General features: G+C 44.4%; 1 protein-coding gene across 9 annotated transcripts in view; it reads left to right on the forward strand.

Annotated features, from left to right (window-relative positions):
* DNMT3A (DNA methyltransferase 3 alpha) overlaps positions 1-21,993 on the forward strand; it is a 1,939,932-nt gene that overhangs the window by 1,353,070 nt on the left and 564,869 nt on the right. For all 9 annotated transcript variants that reach the window (XM_085613211.1, XM_085613216.1, XM_085613220.1 and 6 more), the window contains one exon: positions 21,093-21,172. In XM_085613211.1, the coding sequence (XP_085469337.1) occupies positions 21,093-21,172 (80 nt within the window). The remainder of the gene's footprint in view (positions 1-21,092; positions 21,173-21,993) is intronic.

Below are 21,993 nucleotides of genomic sequence, written 5' to 3' on the forward strand. Positions count from 1 at the left end.
AACCACAAAACAGTTCCGATCAAAACAGACAACATACCTGCCATATACTACCTACAGAAACAGGGGAGCACACAGGTGTTGTCGCTAGAGTAGGACTTTTGGTGCTGTATTATGATGCACCACAAAGTTCACCTCCTCGTGGAGTACCTTACGGGAGCAGACAAAGACTTTGCAGACCTGCTCAGCAGGATGTTTCAACAAGTCCATGAGTGGGAACTTCACCCAGATGTCCTTCTTCCCAGTTTTCAGCGTTGGGGTCTTTCCAACATAGGCTTTTTCAGTGGTTGCAAACAACTCTAACACCCAAGCTTTGCTTCCGCCCACAGTCCATGAGCAATGCACTCAAAAGCGCCTGCAAACCTTCCTTAGGTCAGTAAGGCCCCACGTGAGGCAGGCAACATTGGTTCACAATCCTCCTCTAGTTGTCTATAGTCCCTCACGAGAAGCTCCACAACAGACCGGACCTTCTCACGCAACATCAGGGCACTCTCAGCCAAGTTTATTCAAACCTGCTATGCCAAAGCTAAAAGGCAGCTCGCCTCTCCACCAAGGCTGCATTCTACACGTAGAAAAGCAGCCTGTGTGGCTTTCTTTATACATCATCTCAATAGCTGATAACTGAGAAGGCAGCTACCTTGTTTACACCATACATGTTCACCAAACACTACTGTATTTGTATTCATAAAGTTTTATATAGCGCGAACATGATCCGTGGGGGTATCAGAGTGCTTTACAGGTGGGCGAAGTAAGAAACAAGTAAAAGATACTAGTACAATCGACAAATATGAGAGAAGTACAATCGGAGAAGAATAACAATTTGAGGAACATGACCTCCATAGGAAATCAGCAGGATAGTAGTCATGATCAGCAAATGAAAAATAGACAAGGGTAAAATCAAGTAAAACAAGGTGTGATCTTAGGCCAACCATTTGTTCATCTGAAATGTTTTCACTTCTTTTTTGAAGAGGGCAGTAGACTGAATAAGACGGATTTCTGTAGGCAAAGAATTCCAAATTTTCGGGGCGATACCAGAGAAGGCTCTGTTGTACATTTTGTTTTTGTGGAAAATCTGTGGTTTCAGCAGCAGGGATGTTGTACTTCGCTATGATCTGCATCAACCTTATAATTCTAGCTTTTGTGTCAAGTACCTAGGGGTGTTGAAATGTAAGGCTTTATGATGTGTGGATGTCCTATAACAGCAAGTCCAGGTGGGCCAAGTTATACTACGCACACTTTTCCAATCTTCGGCAACATTCTCTGGCTAGTCTCTGCATTATGGAGGAATTGCTTTGCATTCTACGCTGAGCATGTGTATCTATAGCTACACGTGCCACAAACGGAAAAGGTTACCCTGTAAGCATCTGTTGATAGCATGTAGTGCTGTCGATTCACATGCGCCACCATCCTCCCCGGAAGCCTTTGTGGCAGATGTCTTCTTTCATTCGAACCTTTTCTTTTTCTATAGCATGAACATCTTTACGCACTCTCATGCTCCATCTCCATCCTGACCCGCTGTGTGGGAAAGCAATCTTAACATTGAGTCAATGGCCATGCGCATTACTAACTAAGGAAGGAGTTACTATACCTCGTGATTTGAAAGACTTCTTCGAAGAAAAACAAGTTGCATTCGTCTGAGCCCAACACTAGACAGCAGCAGTATAAAAATTGAACTTGAATGGATACACCCACTAGAGGTCTACGCTAGCCCAATAGAAGATCACTTTAAGGTCCCTACTTTTGTATTGAAAAGAAATTATCCCCAGACTATTACCCGAGCAAAAAGGATTTCCATCAGACACTGAATCAACTTATCAAGGACATTAGTAAAGGCATCTACGTACTCTTCAAAGGTGGCAGTCTTCCTTTATAAGGATGACTTCTGTGCACTGGATATATGATGAACTATTTACTTCAACTTATAGTTTTTAACTCCTGTTATGCAAAAATGGCTACAAGCATCAAAGAAAAGGTAATGTTTGAGGAAGCAGTTTCCTAAGAACTACATGCATTTCTAAACCCCATAGAAATATGCAAGCCAATTTAAGACCTCCTCACCAGAAAGAATATTTAGGTGTCACCAACTTTTAGGCCGCACCCGTCTAACTTTGTACTTTCAGACTCCGAACAGGAATATCAAGGAGTGGGAAACCAGGATCAGGATCGTCCAGTGCGCTTTTATTCATGCCTCCTAATTTAGGGCATTTGAATGGAGATTTGAGTGCACCTACATGCAACATCACTTTTAAAAACAACATTTTAACAGACCACATGAATGATGCCCTGCCTCAGGCCAGGTAACATAGTAACATGGACATCAAAACAAGCCCACTAATACCAGTGAGGTACCTTTCAAGAAATGCTCACTCCCAAACTTGATAAATTCCTTCCACAATCAACAACAACAACAGTGACTCTGATGCCCAGTCACAAAAACACTGGTAGGGATAACGATTGATGTGTTTTCCCTATAAATGGGAGAACATTTCCCTCAACCTGCTCAGCCTACCAGGTGGATGCATGTGATGTTCCAGTTATTCCTCACTAAGTTAAGTGTTACAGCACCTGAAGTTTGCTTACCTTTATATATTGTAATGCATTACTAACCAGCATTCCCCCAGTCCTCTAAATGAAAATGTGTTGCTAACCTTTGCTTCCCCCCCCCCCATTAACTTGTTAGATCCACAACTAGATTTATTGAGGTACCAATTGGAACAATATATTATTGTGGTCCCAAGAAATATTTCTGAAACGAAGACATTCGATATGCATCCCCTCACATAGAGTCAGGGTGCTACAATACCCTGCAATAAATTAAGTGTATGTTCAGTTACACAGAGATCAAGTAATATTGTATACACACCTGAAGTTCTTTAAATATTTCATATACATACACACACTAAATGTCTGAAAAACCTGTTCCTCACTTATCTTTCTACTAGGCAGCTTCTTGTGACATCCACACTGCCACATCTGGGGAATTGTATATTGTAAAATTGGATAACCTTGTTAGTGGACTTGCCTATTTTAGTCATGTATAGATAGACATAATAGTCCTCTGACCATACTTTAAAAAAACACTGGTGTGCACATATTCACACAAGAAGAGAAGCTCTAGTGGGTCAAACATTTCTGATGAAATTATTTAGATATTCTTCCACTATACTCCCTCCATCACTTTTTCAGGAGTAGGGATATACTGGTAATCACTTTATGCATTTCATGTTAATCAACAATAGCCACCTGTTAATTAACCATTGGTTTTTAGATTTTGCTCTTGCTGATTCATGTGTCCGTCTCACTCTTCTGAAGGAAGTGCAAGCGGAGCTTAACATTTTTTGGCATATGTTTTTCATTTTGAACAGACATATAAAAAGAAAATATTATCTAAGGTGGTGTTTGGGCTTCAGTACGTTTTGAGTTCAGTGTGAAACATAGAGCAGTTACTTGTGTAATTATGGAAGAGGAAACAAAAGACTGAAAATCTAATGTGAAATATTTCTAGCACTTTATGGCAGAAGGTTGTATAGCTTATGAATCTACAGCAAAATGAAACTTGAGCAAAATATATTTTTATTGTAATTTTACTTGGTACATATGAATAGTTTGTTTTCCTCCAAATTGTTTTATACATATAAGCCATTGCTTAACCATAACATTTTTCATTGTTGAAACTTTAACAGTAAACTCCTGCTTCAGAATTGAGTGAAGGGTCATACAGTCTATACTCCAGTATTTACATCAGAACATTTGATGGCCATTGGCTGCCACGAAAACCAGGGCCTCCCTCTCTTGCCCGTGTCCAGTCAGCTCAAACATTTGGACTTCCACAGACGGCGACAGTGATTGTCAATACCATTAGGTTGCACTTGTACAAGCCGGATTCTTCTCCAGGGGAAATTGTAATGTCCTAGTTAATACATTACTTTAATCCAGACCTTTCTGAATCTTAGGACCAGTTCCCACTAGTTTCATTCAAACCCCATCAGTTCACATATATTATCAGTAAGTGTTGGTGGGTTTCAGCTAGCTCACTGTACCACATCCAACCCCTAAACCAACCAGGGTAACAGATGTTACTCCATGCTTGAATTATTCCCCGTCGTCGAGATGGGAGTCCCCGGTGTATATATAAAAATAGCAATTCAAAGCCATTACAAACCAGAAACCAGGCATAGGCCCGTTCCAGTTTTGTAACATTTCACCTCTTTTTGTAAAAGAGACCAAATAAAATCTTTGGCTTCTGGAGCCAGGTCAGGAGACGTCCCTCACGATCCCTTAAGGTTTTTTGTGGAAAAGATACGACATTCCTTGCAATCTTAGGCCTTGTGGTCTGAATATAGGCATTAGATGCAGTCCTTGTGAGGGTCATCCACTTAAAGCCTCTTTTTAGAGCAGGTGGCACAAGCTCTAAAAAGGCCTTTTTTCTCTTTGTCAGTCATGTTGAACAGAGAAAGAACTCAAAGCTGTAGTAGTTGTTGAAGAAAAAGAAAATGAGTTACTTGCCTGTGCCTACGGTTCTCCAGTATTGGTATCTTTCATAGATTCACATGCTTGAATCATCCCCGTCGTCGTAGTGGGAGTCCCACTATATATACTGTAGATACAATTACCATAGGCTACCATGCAATGAAAAATCTGTGCCATAGCCTATCAACCGTCTTTTGTTAAAAGAACCAAATCCAACCAACAGCCAATTAGGCGACGGCACCCTCTAGAACAACCCCAAGAGAGGCTAGGTTCCTCAGATTTTCTACCGCACGTCGTGTGATAGGGAGTCTCCGTGAGTCTCCGTGAGCTATGCTCAGTTTTTTATCTGTTTCTTCAAGTTTCTTGCCAGTATTTCGTCAAACATGTCTGCATCTTCTAAGAAAGGCCTCTTCAGGTCGTGTGGATCGAGTGGAAAAAAGAGGCTGCATTCTGAAGATCCACATAAGAACTGCATCTATTGCCTTTACCCTCAACACAAGGTAAAAGATTGCAAGATATGCAGAACCTTTTCTACTAAGACCCTCAAAGACAGGGAGGGTGGACTACTGATTTGGCTTAAAAAAATAAGGCGACATCTGATGTTCTCTCTGAGGATGAGGAGAGCTTTACCTCATTGACATCTAAAGAAACACCTAAAAGGAGAGAAATATCTCTTGATTCTTCAAAGAAATGTCGTCATGAGGAAGAAAGTACCTCACGAAAAGGAAAGCTTCCATTTCCTACTGAGGGAAAAAGACCAAGACAAATATTCTTCTTTTCATTCCATGAAGATATCTGTCTCTAAGATGCTGTTACCGCCGACTGCGTTAATGTCTGAGTTTTTGTCATCGAGAAAACCATCCCCGAAACAAGTTTCTTCTTCTTCGTCGTCGTCGAAGAAATCTCCATCGCTGACGACTGATTTCGATGACGGTCTCGTTGACGGCGCTTCAGGTGACGGCGAGTGCTGTACTGCCGGCGATCTCATCGTCGATGACAACATCGGCGACGATTGGTCCCGTTGACGGCTACGTCTACGACCGCGGCGACGACAATCTCGTCGACGATTCCGACGACGGCTGTATCTGGCCTTATCATGTGCTCGTCGACGATGCAGACACCTTTACCGTTCACAAAGTTGTTCTACTCCACGCCTGGCCGTAATCGTCCATCTTCCCTGCGGCTTACACCAATCTATCCGTCGCAGGATTTTGCAAAATTTGACTCGTCTACGGTGTCGTCGAAGAGACAAATTTTGCAAAATCCTGCGATAATTTCTCCTTTACCTCCTTCAACATTCTTGGTGGAATCCGATGATAAAGGGATGTTTGGACCTGCAGATAGTCCTTCCCAATTACATGTAAAGTATCAGGAAGATGATGACTAGGACTATGGTGGATACTATCAACAGGAATATCCCCCTCGGCATGCAAAAAATGCAATGTATGGAGCCAATTTCCGAACCTATGGTTCACATGCCTGTTGCAATGATTCAAGATCTTCAAGATTTGTTACGAAACTATCGTTCACGTTTTCCTTCAGCACCTGCTCCTCAACCTCCACCGCCAGTCACTACACCACCTCATACTTCTGTGCCTGTGTCCGCACCGTCCCTGATGGGAGATACTAGTGAGCTGCAACTGCATCCAGATACCTCTGATGAGGGAGAGATTGAGGATACTCTGCCTCAGAAGAAGGCTCAAACAGGGGATGAGTGGGATGACTGTCTTATTTACACCAGCTTCTCCATCTCCTCAAATGATAGAATCTCCACCAGAGGACATCGGCGGCTTTCGTGCTTTAATTGAGAGAGCAGCAGCACGCTTCCACCTATCTCTTACAGTAAAGCAATCAGACTGCTTTCTTTATGATTTTAAAGACATATCTAGGAAATCGGTTAGATCTATCCCTATTGTTGACCACATATGGGAGGAAGGATTCAAAGTGATGAGAACACCAGCCACAGTTATTCTGGTTTTGACCAAGAATTGACAAAAAATACAAGGCTCCGGACAGTGCTCCAGCGTGCCTTATAAGTCATTCTAAGCCTGATTCTGTCTCGCAGGCTGCACAATGGAAATCGAGGAATTCTCTGACGCCCATCACCTGACAAGGAAGGGAGGCTTTTGGATAATATTGGAAAGAGATTTACGACCACATCAGGGGCAACTGTTCGAGCTGCCAACGCTATTGCGACAGATGTGGTCGGCTAATTTGCCCAATTTTTAGATCTACTTCCGGAAGACAAAAAGATGAAAGCGAGGAAAATCCTGCTTGAAGGAGAGAGGTCAGCTTCCAAAATTATAGACACATCCATGGATATTGCGTCTTTGGGTTTACGCCAGCTTGCTGGAGCCGCTGTTTGGAGACGCCAGGTTTGGCTGAAAGCAACTATGTTCCGCCCTGAGGTACAAGGCAAAGTTTTGGATATGCCTTTTGATGGCGAGTCACTCTTCGGCAAGCATGTTGATGATGCTTTACAAGCCATCAAAACAGGTACTGACACAGCTAAGGCCCTAGGAGCTCTCCAATTCAGGATAACCCCCTTTCATGGAGCACGGGGCAGAAGAAATTATTCCTTTCGAGGAGGTTGTCAAAGGTACCAACCTCAATTGTACACCACCTACAGGTCTTCCTACCAGCAGCAACAACAATATCACGCACCTCCACAGGCTGACTACTCTAGACAGCCTAGAAGAAAACAGCAGGTTCAGCCCAGAGATACGGGCCGTAAGCAGTGACGATGCTTTGCTGCCTGACGCTCCTCTGAATTCCCAAAAGAAAATCCCTCTCTCTCATTTTTTGGATCAATGGAAAAATATAACATCAGACAAATGGGTCCTAGATATAATAAGGTATGTCCATACCCTAGAATTTACCACAACGCCCCCTCATCACCTACCCCAAAGATCAACAACTCATCATCTTCAATTATTAAAGAAGGAGGCTTTAATAATGCTGCAGAAAGGAGCAATAGAGCTTGTTCCACGTTTTCAGAAGGGGAAGGGTTTTTAGTCTCGTTTTTTCCTCATAAAAAGGAAGAGGCTGGGGGATTGGTGTCCCATTTTGGACCTCAGAAATCTCAACAAATACCTGCTGAAGAAACCTTTTGCATCGTCACTCTTCAAGAGATTTTATATCTTCTGAACCATTCAGATTTTTTAACAAGCCTGGATCTGGAAGATGCTTGCTTCCATATCCTAATTCACCCCAAGCATCGCAAAGTTCTACGGTTCACGGTGGCAGGAGCGCATTATCAGTTCATGGTCCTTCCATTTGGACTTCGCTCAGTTCCATGGGTTTTTACCAAGTCTTGACCCCGTGGCAGCATTCCTATGGCTGAAAGGCTTACAAATCTTCCCATACCTCGATGATTGGCTGGTAAAAGCTTCTTCTCTTCGTCAGGCTTCAGAAGACATCTCTTTCTGCCTACAACTGTTCCGCTGTCTGGGTCTGGCAGTCAATCTTCGAAAATCCATTCTAGCTCCTTCTCAGAGGTTAACGTTTCTAGGAGCACTAATAGACACTCTAGAAAACAAGGTATACTTATCAACGGAAAGACTGAGCGCCATCTTGTCTCTGGCTCACGACCTTCACAAAAGAAAGTGCACTTTTGTACGTCTCCTCAAATCCTTTCTCGCGATGTTGTCTTCCGCCATTCTCATGGTTCCTCATGCTCGGCTGCGAATGAGACCACTTTAAGAGCAGTTAGACGCCCAATGGCTTTAAATATCAGGATCATTCAACGACATAGTTCGGATAACTCCGATCATGAAAGAGACACTTCTTTGGTGGCAATCTCCTCACAATCTCTCTCTGGGACTGTCATTCCTTTCTCCTCTTCCAGAGTTTGTTCTGACAACAGATGCATCTTTGGAAGGCTGGGGAGCACATCTGCAAGACCTACATGTTACCGGCAAATGGAGTTTCTCTCTCTCCAAAATGCAAATCAATTTTCTGGAACTGCGGTTAATTTCTCTAGCCCTTTAAGCATTCCTCCCAAGGATAAAAGCTTCCTCAGTCCTCATACGCATGGACAACACTACCTGCATGTATTATCTGAACAAGCAGGGAGGGACAAGATCCCCGATTCTATCTTGGGAATCTCTGAAGATATGGGAATGGGCATTACAGCATCAGATCACCATCAAAGTGGAGCATCTCCCAGGAATAAAGAACAACCTAGCAGACACGTTGGGCAGGTTAACTCAATCGAAACACGAGTGGGAACTGAACCAAACAGTTCTCTACCGCATATTTAAAAAATGGGGAACACCCAACTTGGACCTATTTGCATCTCAGGAGAACCAGAAATGCCGGTTCTATGCCAGCAGGGAACCTCAGCCCGGGTCATGGGGCAATGCGTTTTCAATCAGATGGTCAGGAATCTTTGCATACACATTTCCCCCAAATCCCCTAATCTCCAGAGTGTTGATGAAAATGAAGAGGGAACCGTGTCGGCTCATCCTCATTGCTCCACGCTAACCTTGTCAACACTGGTTCACGGAGCTTCTCCTGCTGTTGCAGTCCAGTCCTTATCGCCTTTCTCCATCAACCACACTGCTGACGATGAACAAGGAACAGATCCTGCATCCTCATCCAGCTTCTCTGCAATTGCATGCCTGGAACCTGAGCACAAGGAGTACAAGGATTTAGTCATCCCTCTGGATTGTAAATTTATTTTGTCCAGGGCAAGAGCTGAATCTACGTCAACAACATATAGACTGAAATGGAAACTTTTCTGTTCTTGGTGCCATCATAATGGTATTCATCCTTTTGACTCTACCCCAGTATAAATCCTGCCTTACCTTTTATCCCTGGCAAGATCAGGTCTGGCTTATGCTTCAATAAGAGTCCATCTTGCAGCTATCTCTCGGTATAGACGGACATCGGACACTTCTCTTTGCTCTGCTGGCATCATCAAACAGTTTATGAAAGCGCTTTTCAGAACCTTTCCTCCTATCATGCCTCCTCCTCCTGAATGACGTCTGAATATAGTCTTGTCACAATTAATGAAGCCATCCTTTTGAGCCTATCCACAAGATAGAGCTCAAATTTCTCTCATGGAAAGTAGCTTTGCTTCTCTCGCTTACATCAGCTAGAAGAGTAAGTGAAATCCAAGCCTTTACCATCAAACAGCTTTTCTTGTGTTTCACAGAGGATAATGTGATGTTACGAACGAATCCTACATTTATTCCAAATTTGCCATCCCAGTTTCACCTTAATGAACCAGTAATTCTGCGCACCTTATCCCGCATCCTTCATCTCCAGCGGAGAAATCTCTTCACTCCTTAGATGTAAAAATATGCCTTAAATTCTATTTGCAAAGAACAAAGCACTTGCGCAGAACAGATCAACTCCTAGTATCCTATTGACCTGTTAAGCTGGAATCTGTTATGTTTCGAAGAGAACTGTTGCACGTTGGATTGCTGCTACTATTCAACTGTGTCATGCGAAAGCGGGTAAACCGCTTACCACCAAAACCAAGGCGCATTCCACAAGAGCAGTATCTTCTCCTGATGCTCTGTTTGCTGGCGTCCCTTTGGACAAGATTTGCCGTGCCGCTACGTGGAAGAATGCTCATACCTTCACGCAGCACTATTGCCTAGACATGGCATCTTACAGCGAAGCAGCAGTGGGGCAGGCAGTCTTGCGCCATCTATTTCAATAAAGTAGGCCTCCGTGTATAGAGGTATGTTATCTATTATATGTATATAATTTTATACAGCTTTTATATACTTGTCAATTGGTATGTTGTTTAATGTTCTCTCGTTATGAATGTTCCTGTTCTAGCATGTATGTTATAGCCCACCATACTCTATGGTATAAAGGTGATATACAATATTATTAGACATGCATGTTTAGGAAACTGCTAGCTACTCTGATTCAAGCATGTGAATCTATGAAAGATCCAATACTGGAGAGGAAAATGAGTTACTTACCTGTAACTACGGTTCTCCAGTATTAGTATCTTTCATAGATTCACATGCAACCCACCCTCCTCCCCGGAGAGGCATACTTTATACTTGCACACTTGTGCTGGAAAATCTGAGGAACCTAGCCTCTCTTGGGAATATTCTAGAGGGTGCCGTCGCCTGATTGGCTGTTGGTTGGATTTGGTTCTTTTTACAAAAGATGGTGGATAGGCTATGGCACCGATTTTTCATTGCATGGTAGCGTATGGTAATTTTGTCTACTGCTTTTATATATATACCGTGGGACTCCCACTATGACGAAGGGGATGATTCAAGCATGTGAATCTATGAAAGATACCAATACTGGAGAACCGTAGTTACAGGTAAGTAACTCATTTTCTTTTTCTTCAACAACTACTACAGCTTTGAGTTCTTTCTCTGTTCAACATGACTGACGAAGAGAAAAAGGCCTTTTTAGAGCTTTGCTACCTGCTCTAAAAAGAGGCTTTAAGTGGATGACCCTCACAAGGACTGCATCTATTGCCTGTTTCCAGATTGCAAGGTATGTCACCTTTTCCACCAAAACCTTAAGGGATCATGAGGGACGTCTCCTGACCTGGCTCCAGAAGCCAAAGTCCAGGAGAGAGCCAGTCTCCAGTGACGATAGTGATGAGGCCTCATCTGCTTCGTCTTCAAGGTGATCACTATAAAGAGGGATATCTGACCCTTCTTCAGGTGACCGCCCTGGGAAAGTCTCTAAAAAGACCTCTCATGGTCTGACAGGCTTAGTGCAAGTAAATCAACTCGCCAAGGTGTATAGGAGAGGAAAGGACTTACAACAGGAGAGACGGCAGTGAGGAAATCCAAGCTCTGTACCTCCAATCTTCTCCTCCTGAGGAAAGGAAAGCCTTCAAAAAACCCTTGTCTGTTCCTAACGTGGGAAAACAGGCTAAAAACGTCCCACCACTGACTAATAGGTACTTATAGCTGTCGACGACACCGTTGACGAAGAAGCTGCCATCGTTGACTTGCAGTGACTAGGTACAGTCTCCTCAGCCCGCTCCGACGACGTGATCGTCGCAGAGAGTTTCTTTGCTTCCAACGACCACGGTTCAACATCCATCGTCGACAGTGATAATGTATGCTCGGTCAGCAGTGACAACGAAGATTTTGTCTTTGGCGAGAATGGCGACGACGGCTGTTGTGGTGACGGCGTTGACGGTAATGACAACAGTATCGGCGACGGCACCGTCGATGGCAATATCCACATCGTCGTCGACGAGAGGAAACATTTCTGGGGAAATTATCAGGAAGCTTCATATAACTCCTGAACTCTCTTCCCCTAGCAAAGTGACACCTCTGCTACCTCCTAGAGGAAGAAGATTCAGATGAAGAAAGTCCATTTGGTTACGCACATAGCCCTTCAGAACTGCACATTAAGTGCCAAGATCTGGATTTTGAAGACGGATATGGAGATAAACAGGAGTGGAGAAGTGTGGCTCAATGATTAGAGCGGTAGACCCTGATGCAGAGGTCTAGCCCGGGACCAGGGTTCAATTCCCCGCCTCGGCGGGTCTTGGGCTCTAAAAATTCCACGGACCTGATAATTCTCGCCTCGGTGCCTATTCCAATCATGGAGTCCCACTCTGCAACTCTGGGCAATAGCTTGCTTAATCTCCACAACGGCCTCCACAACGCTAAGTATGCCTGGCCTCCACCTTGGGGGTGCCCAGGAGTGGACGCCTCACAGGGAATGCCAGGATGGGTTCCACAGCGGTATTCGTACAAGCGCCTTGAGACCCTTGCGGGTGAGTAGTGCGCCATACAAGTATCAAATATACATTTATTTACATTTACATGATCCTCCCCAGGACTACCATAGAGGTTATCAGGGGGAGATGGTCTGTATGCCATCCTCCTTGATTTCAGACTTGCAGTTTATGCTCTCCGACTATAAACGGAGATTTCCGACACCATCTTCGGCTCTGGAACAAGTCTCATATCCAGCTGGTCCTCCTGTGGGGCCTTCCACCCCTTGGCTACCACCACTACCACTGCAATTGATAGAGGATCCACCACTAGCTGCTCCCCTTATCCAGGATGATACCTCAGATGACTACCAGGGAGATACAGATCTCCCGGACCCACATAGGGAATGGGATGATTATATTATTCCTACTCCTGCTTCTCCTTCACCAGTTCCAGTAGATTCTCCACCTGGGGACATAGGCGGTTTCCACAATCTGCTAGAAAGGGCAGCCAAAAGGTTTGATGCACCTATGCCTTTCTGTACAGTCTTGAGTGTTTCTTATATGACTTTAAGGAACCCTTTAAAAAGTCAGTAAGAACAATTCCCACTGTCAATCATGTATGGGAAGAGGGCTTGAAATTCATGAAGATTCCAGCCACGGTGGTCCCAGTGCTTCCTCGATTGGAGAAGAAATATAAATCCCCGGAGGATAGCCCGGCTTGCCTTTTGAGTCAGCCAAAACCGGACCCAGTTATATCACAGGCAGTGCAGAGGAAGTCAAAAAAATCCGGCAGCTCCTCCAACAACGCCTCCGGACAGAGAAGGCAGACGCTTGAACAATGCTGGCAAGAGGTTTTAATCTATGTCAAGCCTGCTGGTCAAAGCGGCTAACGCTTAAGCCATTTTTGGCTGCTACGACCGCCAGATGTGGTGTGATCTATCTCCCTACCTCGACCAACTGCCTGAAGACCGCAAGGCCGAAGTGAAAAATATCCTCCAGGAAGGAGAGAGGGCCTCCTCTGAGATGATTGATTGCACAATGCATATTGCGACAACTGCGTTCCGTTCCCTGGCTGGAGCAGTGGTCCTTCGTCGCCAGGGATGGCTTCAAGCAACCTCGTTTAGACCTGAGGGTCAGAACAAAATTTTAGACCTTCCATTCGATGGAGAAGCGCTCATTGGTAAACACATAGATGTTGCGCTGGAAAGACATTAAGAAAGACACATACACAGCGAGGTCGTTAGGGATGCTTCAGTACCGCAAGGTCCCTTTTCGGGGAGCAAGAGGTAGAGGTCTTCCTTCATACATAGGGGGTAACCAGCAATATCGGTACTCCTCGTATACACCTGCCTCGCAGTCATACCGTCCACAGTACAACCAGTGGCAGGGTCAGTCCACAACATATTCAAAATTGGCATTTTCATGTTTCCCATAATCTTGTTGAACTGGTTGCACTGATTTTCTATTATGAATATTTTTTTGAGGGAATACTAACATGCATCAACACATTTTAGTAGATGATGCTGCAAAGCAATGGTACCTAAAATTTCACGTTAATTTAGCAAAACGTTTTTTCCTAGTTTTATACTTTGTGAACATTTAATTTGAAAGCAAAGACTTCTCAATCTTGCTTTCCAGCTTCTCCGAATATTTGCATCCAATGAGAGAGCAATTTGGGAGCATTATACATAGCCTCATACTGTTAAACTTTGTAAATTTGTGTGCACACATTCTTTTACTGGTGTAGGAGAGTAGGGTCTGCTTTCTATGTTCACCCCCACTTTTTGCTTTTGCTTTACTGATTTTCGACTTAGATGTGGCTGTGGGCCTGCTAATCAGACCCACAGCCCAGCTGTTCTCTCTCTAAATTCACACTATGTACTTTAGGTACATAACCCAATTGGTAAGGATCACCCTCTAGGGCCCTGTACAGTGTACCTTAGGTACCCAGGGCATGGGTGTACCCTAGGCCTACCAGGGGCTGCAGCATGTATTATGCCACCCCTGGCTGGCCTCCCATTATGACACAACTGGCTGATCACTCAGCTGGGGCAAGGTCGTGTAATCACCCCTTGCTTAGGTATAGTATTCCTATACCTGCCTTATATAGACACATGGGTAACCTATCAGTCACTCCTATGGCAGGCCTTAACAATCCTGAAGGCAGAGTGCTTGGTAACATGTGAGATGGTGCTCTAGCGTGAGCTGAGCCTGTCTGCAGCTTTCGGAACCATGTCCTTATAGCTGTTCTATGATATTGCCTACCATATACTCTTAAAGTGCCTTATAATCCTCGCGGTTATGGTAACTATGGTTTGGCTTTATCAAAACATGTTGTGTAAGGTGTCTAACACTTTGGAATACTACCCCCACACCATTGCTGGCGGTGAGGATAGTATTCCTCCCTTCTAGAGGGAGAAGACATGTTGAAGACCTACTACCCGGTTAAAGTTAACCAGAGCCCCAGCATCACAAAATGGATGCTGCTGCCACAGACACAAGTCTGACCTCCTGCTGCTGGGAGTCCTTCCAGCGAGGGAGGCTTGGACAATAGGTTTCCTGCCTTGGGAGGTGCTAGCACCACCCTAGACAGAACTTAGTGTATTGGGGCAGGGAGGGATGAAAGAAACAAGAGACTGCCCGGGGCACACAAGGTGTCCCATGCATTGTCAGGTTCAAACCGGTGCTGGGGCACTCCAGCCCCAGTCCTGGCGCGAAACTGGACAAAGGGAAGGGGGTGTAACCACCCCCCTCCCTGGTCCCACCCATAGGAGGGACCTAGCAGGTAACCCAGCCCCCCAGATTAGTATAAGAGTGGGAGCTGAGTCCCTAGGACTTTGGATTATCCTGAAACTTGAACAGAAACTCTGGACCTTCGGCATTCGACTACGGAAGAAGACTGAAGAATCTCCCTTGTGGCCAAGGAGTGGCCACCCTGTGCAAACAGGCACCATCAAGCGACCTGCCGTTTGCTTTGCCCAAGTTCTACGAGGAACCGACTGCAGAGCCCGACCAGCGCCTTGACTTCCAGACTTCTCCGACACTGATCCACATCCACAGCAAAGCTGAGATCCGTGGAGGCTACGAGAGACGTGGGACCGGCTACCTGGGAAAATTGGCTACTAGCTTCCAGCGCAGCTTCTGAGGCATCCTCGAAGTTGCGCTCTGGGGATTGAGAAGCCCCAACCCCGAGCACCATCTGCACCGAAGATCAGCCCTCCACTCTCCACGAGTTCTGCGTGAGGCCCTTCTGCTTTTTCCTGCTCGATGCGTCTGTCCGGTTGCTTGCCCGTTGGCTAGTAACCTCTGCGACGACAAACCCTTGACTTTCCACCGCTAGTTTGCCTCCTCCAGACTTGGCCCTTGCTTCCCTGTGAAAGAGAAGCACCTCAGGCCTTCCTGGCCTGCAACAGAAGCGAATCCTTCAGTCTGCGTGGGTTGCGCTTGCCAAGGCTTGTTGGGTTCAAACTCTACATCGACGCCGCCAACAGCAAGAGCCCTCGTGGGACAGCTCGTCTCCTGGTTCTGGTCGTCCTCGACGCCTCCTGGTACCCGTGGCTGCTGCGACAAGCTTCACCTCTTCACCTCTTCACCTGCATCTTCACGACACCGCCTGGTTCCTTCCCGGCTCCTGGCTGGTGACCTAGACTCTGTCCCTTCTGCTTGCAGGTACTCTCCTTCTTGATTCCAAACTTGGAATCCTCCGGACACTCTTCACTGACTGCCTGTCAGCATCTTTTCTTCAGGCATCCATAGGAGTCGACGACGAAACCCAACGCAAGTTCACACCTATGCACCCGCAGCCCGTGGGCTAGGTAACTTGAGTACTCCGGTGCTCACAAGGGTATTGACTATCCTAGGGTCTAGTTTCCAAGTCTCTAACTCCTAACTCTTTCCGAAGTGTCCTAAAACTCTTAATTTCTAACCATCACTATTTCTATTGACTTTAACGCATTACGCGTGAGTGTTTCCACTCTGTACCCGAATCCCGTGGGCCTCCCACTGCCTAGCAACTGGTAGGATAGTGTAGCCCCAGCGATTCCCTAGGCCTAGGCCTAACCTGTGTTCGTGACAGTGGTTCTTATACCACTTACTTAGTATATGGTTTGCGTGGCCCCTCGGGCCTAACTGTATTACTTACCTGTGTGACTTATGTATGCTTAAATAAGACTGTGTTGTACTTACCTCGAATCTCATAAAGAGTGCTGAGGGTATTTTGACTAGAATAAATGCATCCTATTTTATATATATATCTGTTGTGGTGTCCTTTCATTTGGTATTCAAGGGATTGCAAATGGTATAACAGCTGGCTTCACATGCCATACAGAGTTTAGCCTAAGACTGCTCTTGTCCATGCTACCACAAGGATAGCTGGACTATAAGGTTGACTTTACAACCAATCACCATAAGGGTTTATTGGACTGATACAAGGTGTACACTAGAACTAGTGACATCATATATCAGGCCAACTTCTCACAACTGGGACCACTGTCAGGAGCATAGTCCAAGCTTACAACATTTCCTTACAGCGCTCACCCTAATACTAAAGGCTTTGCATTAATGAACCATAAATAAAGTTCAAACAGCATTTTCCCATTGAAATACTTGCAGACAATGCCCTTCCCTGATTCATAATGTGGTGCTGTAAACTAGCAGCCAAAGGGTTTGTGCTGCAGGGGATTGGGCCTACTTTGTCCCAAGGACAAAATAAACATAAAAACTTGTTGTCCTTGACCCCAAACAATGTGTCCCGGGAGTCGGGCTATAGAAATTCCATACCCCTGGTACTGCTTAACAAATTTAGGCAGTCCCAAGACTGACTGGCCCAGTGTCCCTTTTCTCTCCTCCTGCTATGGATCTGTCACCGATAAGCCAGGTAAAGTGTTGTCATTCTTAGGCTGCATGTATTGATGCCCCATTTTTTGACAGTTATTGTGTTCCCAGGACCACTCCTCACCTCCGTCCTGTCCCACAAAACAAGCGCAGAGCCCACCCCATGTCAGAGCTTGATCCTGGCCAAGGGGCTCTGATAGTCAACCACTGACTATCCAGTTGAAAGTTTTTTTAACGTACAGCTGTCCTAAGCACTTGTGCCTTTTTTGGGTGAAACCACAAAACATGGTTGCAGTTTTCCTTTGCACCCAGCTGTCATGAATGCTTCTGCTTTTCTGGTGAGATTAACTTCAGAAGTCACTTTGCGTGACTTGTGCCCATGTTTTTGGGAGGAGTCGGCAATAGTGTCAACACGCCTCCACCATTTCCTAGAGCGAATCACTTTGCCCTGGGACGTCCTACAGAGAGACCAGGTTCTCAAGGCCTCTCTACAAGGCCATTTTGGGGCAAATCCTACCCTGAGTTACATCGGGCCAGTCCTCCTACCCAGCTTCTTGAAGCCCCCTTCATCTAGAACACTCTTCCTTTAACTTCTTAACTGTGTTTCTTTACAGAGCGCATGTCCGCCTTAGGGTTTTTGGGCATTGAAAAATTCAATAGACAGCCAGTGAAAAATTGTTAATTAAAAAGTAACGTTTTCAGTTTCTTCCCAAAACCAGTATTTGCGACCATGGGTCTTTAGTGTTCTATACTTCGAGACCAGATAGGCTAAAGAGCAGCCACGTTTGAAGGTTTTGGAGATCTGGGGTATTTGAAACAAAGTTGCTTCAGAAGAGCGTAGTGATCTCCTGTGGTGATAGTGATAGATGCACAAGAACCGAAAAAGGGGTAGGAGAATAAATAGCATGGTGGACTGTGCATTGCACCTTATATTGGATTCTAGCAACAGTAGGTAGCCAGTAAAGCAGCTGTAGAATCATAGAGGCTCTGGTAAAGAAAGGAGCTGAAAGAAAATGCCTAGAAGTATGAGTCTGTATTCATTGAGGTTGATGGAGCAGAGTCTTGGTCAGGCCTAAATGTACTGAATTACAATATTCTAGTGTTGATCAAATGAGGGCCAAAGTAGCTATGTACTGACTGACCTTCTAGAGACAGTAAGGGTATCGCTTTACCTATTTTGTGGAACTACAAATTCCATGTTCCTGCAACCTCGGACACTTGTCATCATGCTAAACTTTTCATTCAGTTTCCCATCTGGACATTTTTCTTTGGGTGAGGTGAATGATATATGGCCTGGTTCTGCAAACCAATATAGTTCAGACCATGCTGAGAGTTGACCATGTCTGAGTTTAGTTTGCGCCAATTGTGATTCATTCAAGCCTTAATTTCAGCCAGGCAGTGACAAAGGTTCTTGTAGCATGCTTTGCGTCAAGTCATTTTAAAAAGAAGTTTTGTATTTTTCACATAGTTGTAGAATTGAAGTCCCTGCAAGTGAATTAAAGAAGCCTGAGGTTGGATATAGGCATTGAATAAATAAGTTTCAGCCCTGATTAACACTGCAGCTCATAGAAAAACATTTAGAAACAAAGTTACCATGCTTAATGTTTTGAGGATCCTTTTTCATAAAAGATTGAAATTAAAAGAAGAGTGGTCCTGATATGTCCGTGTTGGAGAGGTTTTGCAGCAGGGTACTGCGACTGTGGTCGACCATGTGAAACACTGCTGACATGTTTAAAGGGAAAAAAAGTTGACACAGAGGACATCAGACACCCCTCTAATATTTGGGAGTACGAAATTACCTTAATCGGAATAGAGATGGTGCCATAATTTCTTTGGACTGATTTGCCCATTAAAGAGAGTTCCTTAGAATCTCTATTTTAGCATTAAAAAGGGACCAGTTTTGTAATAACTCTTGTGAAGGGGCACTATGTTATGTATTTATATTTAATATAGTGCACAACTCATTCAGGGGCATCTCGGCGCTGTTGCGGAATACAAGAATCAGTGGAGGGAGAAGGAATTCAGATTAGATGAGATTTTAGTAGTTTCTTAAATTTACAATAGTATGGACACAAGCGAACATGAAGTGGAAGCTTGTTCCAGTAGTAGGGAGCGAGATAGGAAAAAGCCTTTCCTCCGCAGAATGGGCTATGTGTTTCTCAAGCTGGCGCATGTTTCCTGCAGACTAATTTCTGAGGCCTTGTGAAAGGCTTTTATGGATAAATGGTTCACATCCCAAGGAGTAGAGGAATCTGGAAGATGTTTCACACAAACAGCTAGATCATCTTTTTAGGAATATTTCCCACCACATGAGACAAGGATTTGCTTTTAAGCAGTATAAAAAAATAAAATAGTAAAAACTCTAAGGTATTATAATTTTAGTTTTTTCTTGTTGCGGCAGCTTTGTGGACGGGACGGGGCTTCTCTGCTGACAGAGCAGGGTAGAAGTGGTTTGCACTCCCTCATTGAACTTGAATGTTTGGCCAGCCATCTAGGGCCGGCCAAACAGTCATGCACACTTTGCATGTTCTCCACCCAGGCTGCACTACAGCCTGGGTGGAGAACATGCCCAGGCCCCCAGTCCCCGTCTGAGCGCCGAACCACGGCGCTCAGACCAATCACAACGCTGCATTGCAGTGTTGTGATTAGCTCAGGGTGGCTGCCTTCTCCTTAACAAAGTGCTATTTGATAACAGCAGTGTCAGAAGATTAGTCCAGTATATTAACCAGGTTTATATGTGCTTGGATTGATCAATCTTCTGAGTCAGCCTCAAGAGAGCTGCAGCGCCTCTGACTCTAGTAAACATGAAAGTTGCCTTGTATGTATTTATCACCTCAGGTTCCCATTGGAAGTGAGTACTTCTTTACTCTCCCTAAAACTCTGTAGTCCCATGGGAGAACAGATGTGATACACTCAAAGGAATTAAAGATGTTATGAAACTACCTCCAGAAATATTGTGTTAATTCCATTGCAGAAGTATTCCATTTCAATTTTAGGAAAGTGTTAAGAAAACGTAGTTGATATATGCAAATGTTTATTTTTTTCCATCAAGAGATTAGCTGATTTCCTAGTATTTCCCAATTTTTGGAAGTCAAGATTAGACCTAAATCTGCAGTTTATCTGCTAGATCATATATTAGTTGTACAATTGAACCATCCAGTGGGTCATGCATACAACCTTCCCCCAATATATGGATGTGATGAATGGTCTCCTTCTCAAGGTCTATTAGATAGGAGGTGGGGAATACTAAAAATTGGATGGAGGAGAGGTTGCGAGCTATTTTGTCTTGAGTTCTAATCTTTGGGGAGTAGTGGACGATGGTGTGGGTTTCTCTCAGACCTAGTTGAGAGATGGCAGGAAAGTCTTGTCTTTTCTACTTTCATTCCAGTGAGGTAGAAGATGCAGGCAGGTCCTTCTGTCTGAGGCGTGTGAATACGGGTTCAGTATGTGAATGGTTTTTGAGTGGTGGTAGTCTTTCCCTAGTGAATTACACCCAGGAGGTGGAGGTGATGTTTTCAATCTGATTAATAAGTAGCGCAGGTGAGCTGCCTAGCTTCAGTTAGCAGGACAGGCACTGCTGGAATGACTCTCTCTCTCTTCCCAAACACTGCATTGCAAGAAAGGCTTCTCATTGAAGTGTGTGTATTTATGTTATTACGGACTCTTTTGTCTCATACATGTTACACAAATGGAGTTTCATGCTGTGTACTAATGTGTTTATATGTTGTAGCATATATGTAGAATTAGGTTATCTGTTTGAGGATTTCAAAATGGCACACACATTGATGACAATGTTTTATGACTCCATGTGATACACCCTAAGTTAATATTGTTTAGTGAGGCAGGTGAGACTTGGGTAAACTTTGGATGGAGCATTTTTCTGGACCTGTGAAAAGTGTGTGGGTGCTTGCCCTGCGAGTGTAGAAATGTTCAGTGAGACTCTGCAAACGTAAACCCTATCTCGTACAAGGAGGTTGCATCTAAAGGTAAATATGATGACTTCGCTCCTTGTTTTTTGGGCACTCATTGGCTTGACAAAGTTGTGGATGCAGACAAGAGGTGTAGGGCAATCAGATGTGACAAACTGTCGTTTTTTTAACATTGTTTCTTGTTTTCTTCTCTCCAGATATCTGCATCTCTTGTGGAAGCTTAAATGTCTCCCTGGAGCACCCTCTCTTTAATGGGGGGATGTGTCAGAACTGCAAGGTAAATGTGAAGTTTGTCCATGTTTCCTTCAATTGGGAAATGTCTAGATTTAATGAAGGGAAGATGGAGGGCAGTTATACAAATTAAAGATACTAAATAGAATTAAAAAAAATAGCCCGAAGTAGGGATTAAAAGGTGTCGTGTAAGAAAAGTGGAAAGAAGAGTGTGATAACAAAGGAGGAGTATGGTGGGAAGAAATCATGAGCAAGAAGACTGGGTACAGAAAGGGAATTTGTGTACCATGCTCACTTGTATTTAGAGCTGTATGCTGAACGGGTATTCCACATCATAAAAGATCCACTATTTTTTTCCCTTGTGATTTGAAACATCTCTAGTCTTGCTGGTCACTCCTTGTAGTTAATTAGCTACCATTCTTACAAATTAATTGTTTATTCAGGTTCGAGGCATGTGGGCTGCTGAATTCATATCTGTGCATAGATCGCCGCCTAGTGTTGGGTCCGGATGTTTGCACGTTGTTGTCCTGGAAGAGTCTTCGAAGTATCCTGAGATAGGTGACTCCTCCCCTGGACCATAGTTTGCATGGGCATCCTCAGATTGTTTTTTTCCGCCATTGGGTTCGGATGTGCTTATCTTGACTCAAGTTAGGAAAAACTTTTTTCAGGCCAAAAGGCCTTTAGTTCGCGTCGGTACTGTTCCCGATCGGTATCGACAGTTACTTGTTAGTTTATTAACTTCAAAAACAACTTTTTCGCATCGACACCATCGACGATGGAATCGAGGACACCATTCAAGCGGTGTCCTGTTTGCAATGCGAAATATCCCCATATCGACGTCCACCCGGTGTGCAACAAATGCCTTTC

This window comes from Triturus cristatus, chromosome 6, assembly GCF_964204655.1.
Source record: "Triturus cristatus chromosome 6, aTriCri1.1, whole genome shotgun sequence".
Lineage (NCBI taxonomy): Eukaryota > Metazoa > Chordata > Amphibia > Caudata > Salamandridae > Triturus > Triturus cristatus.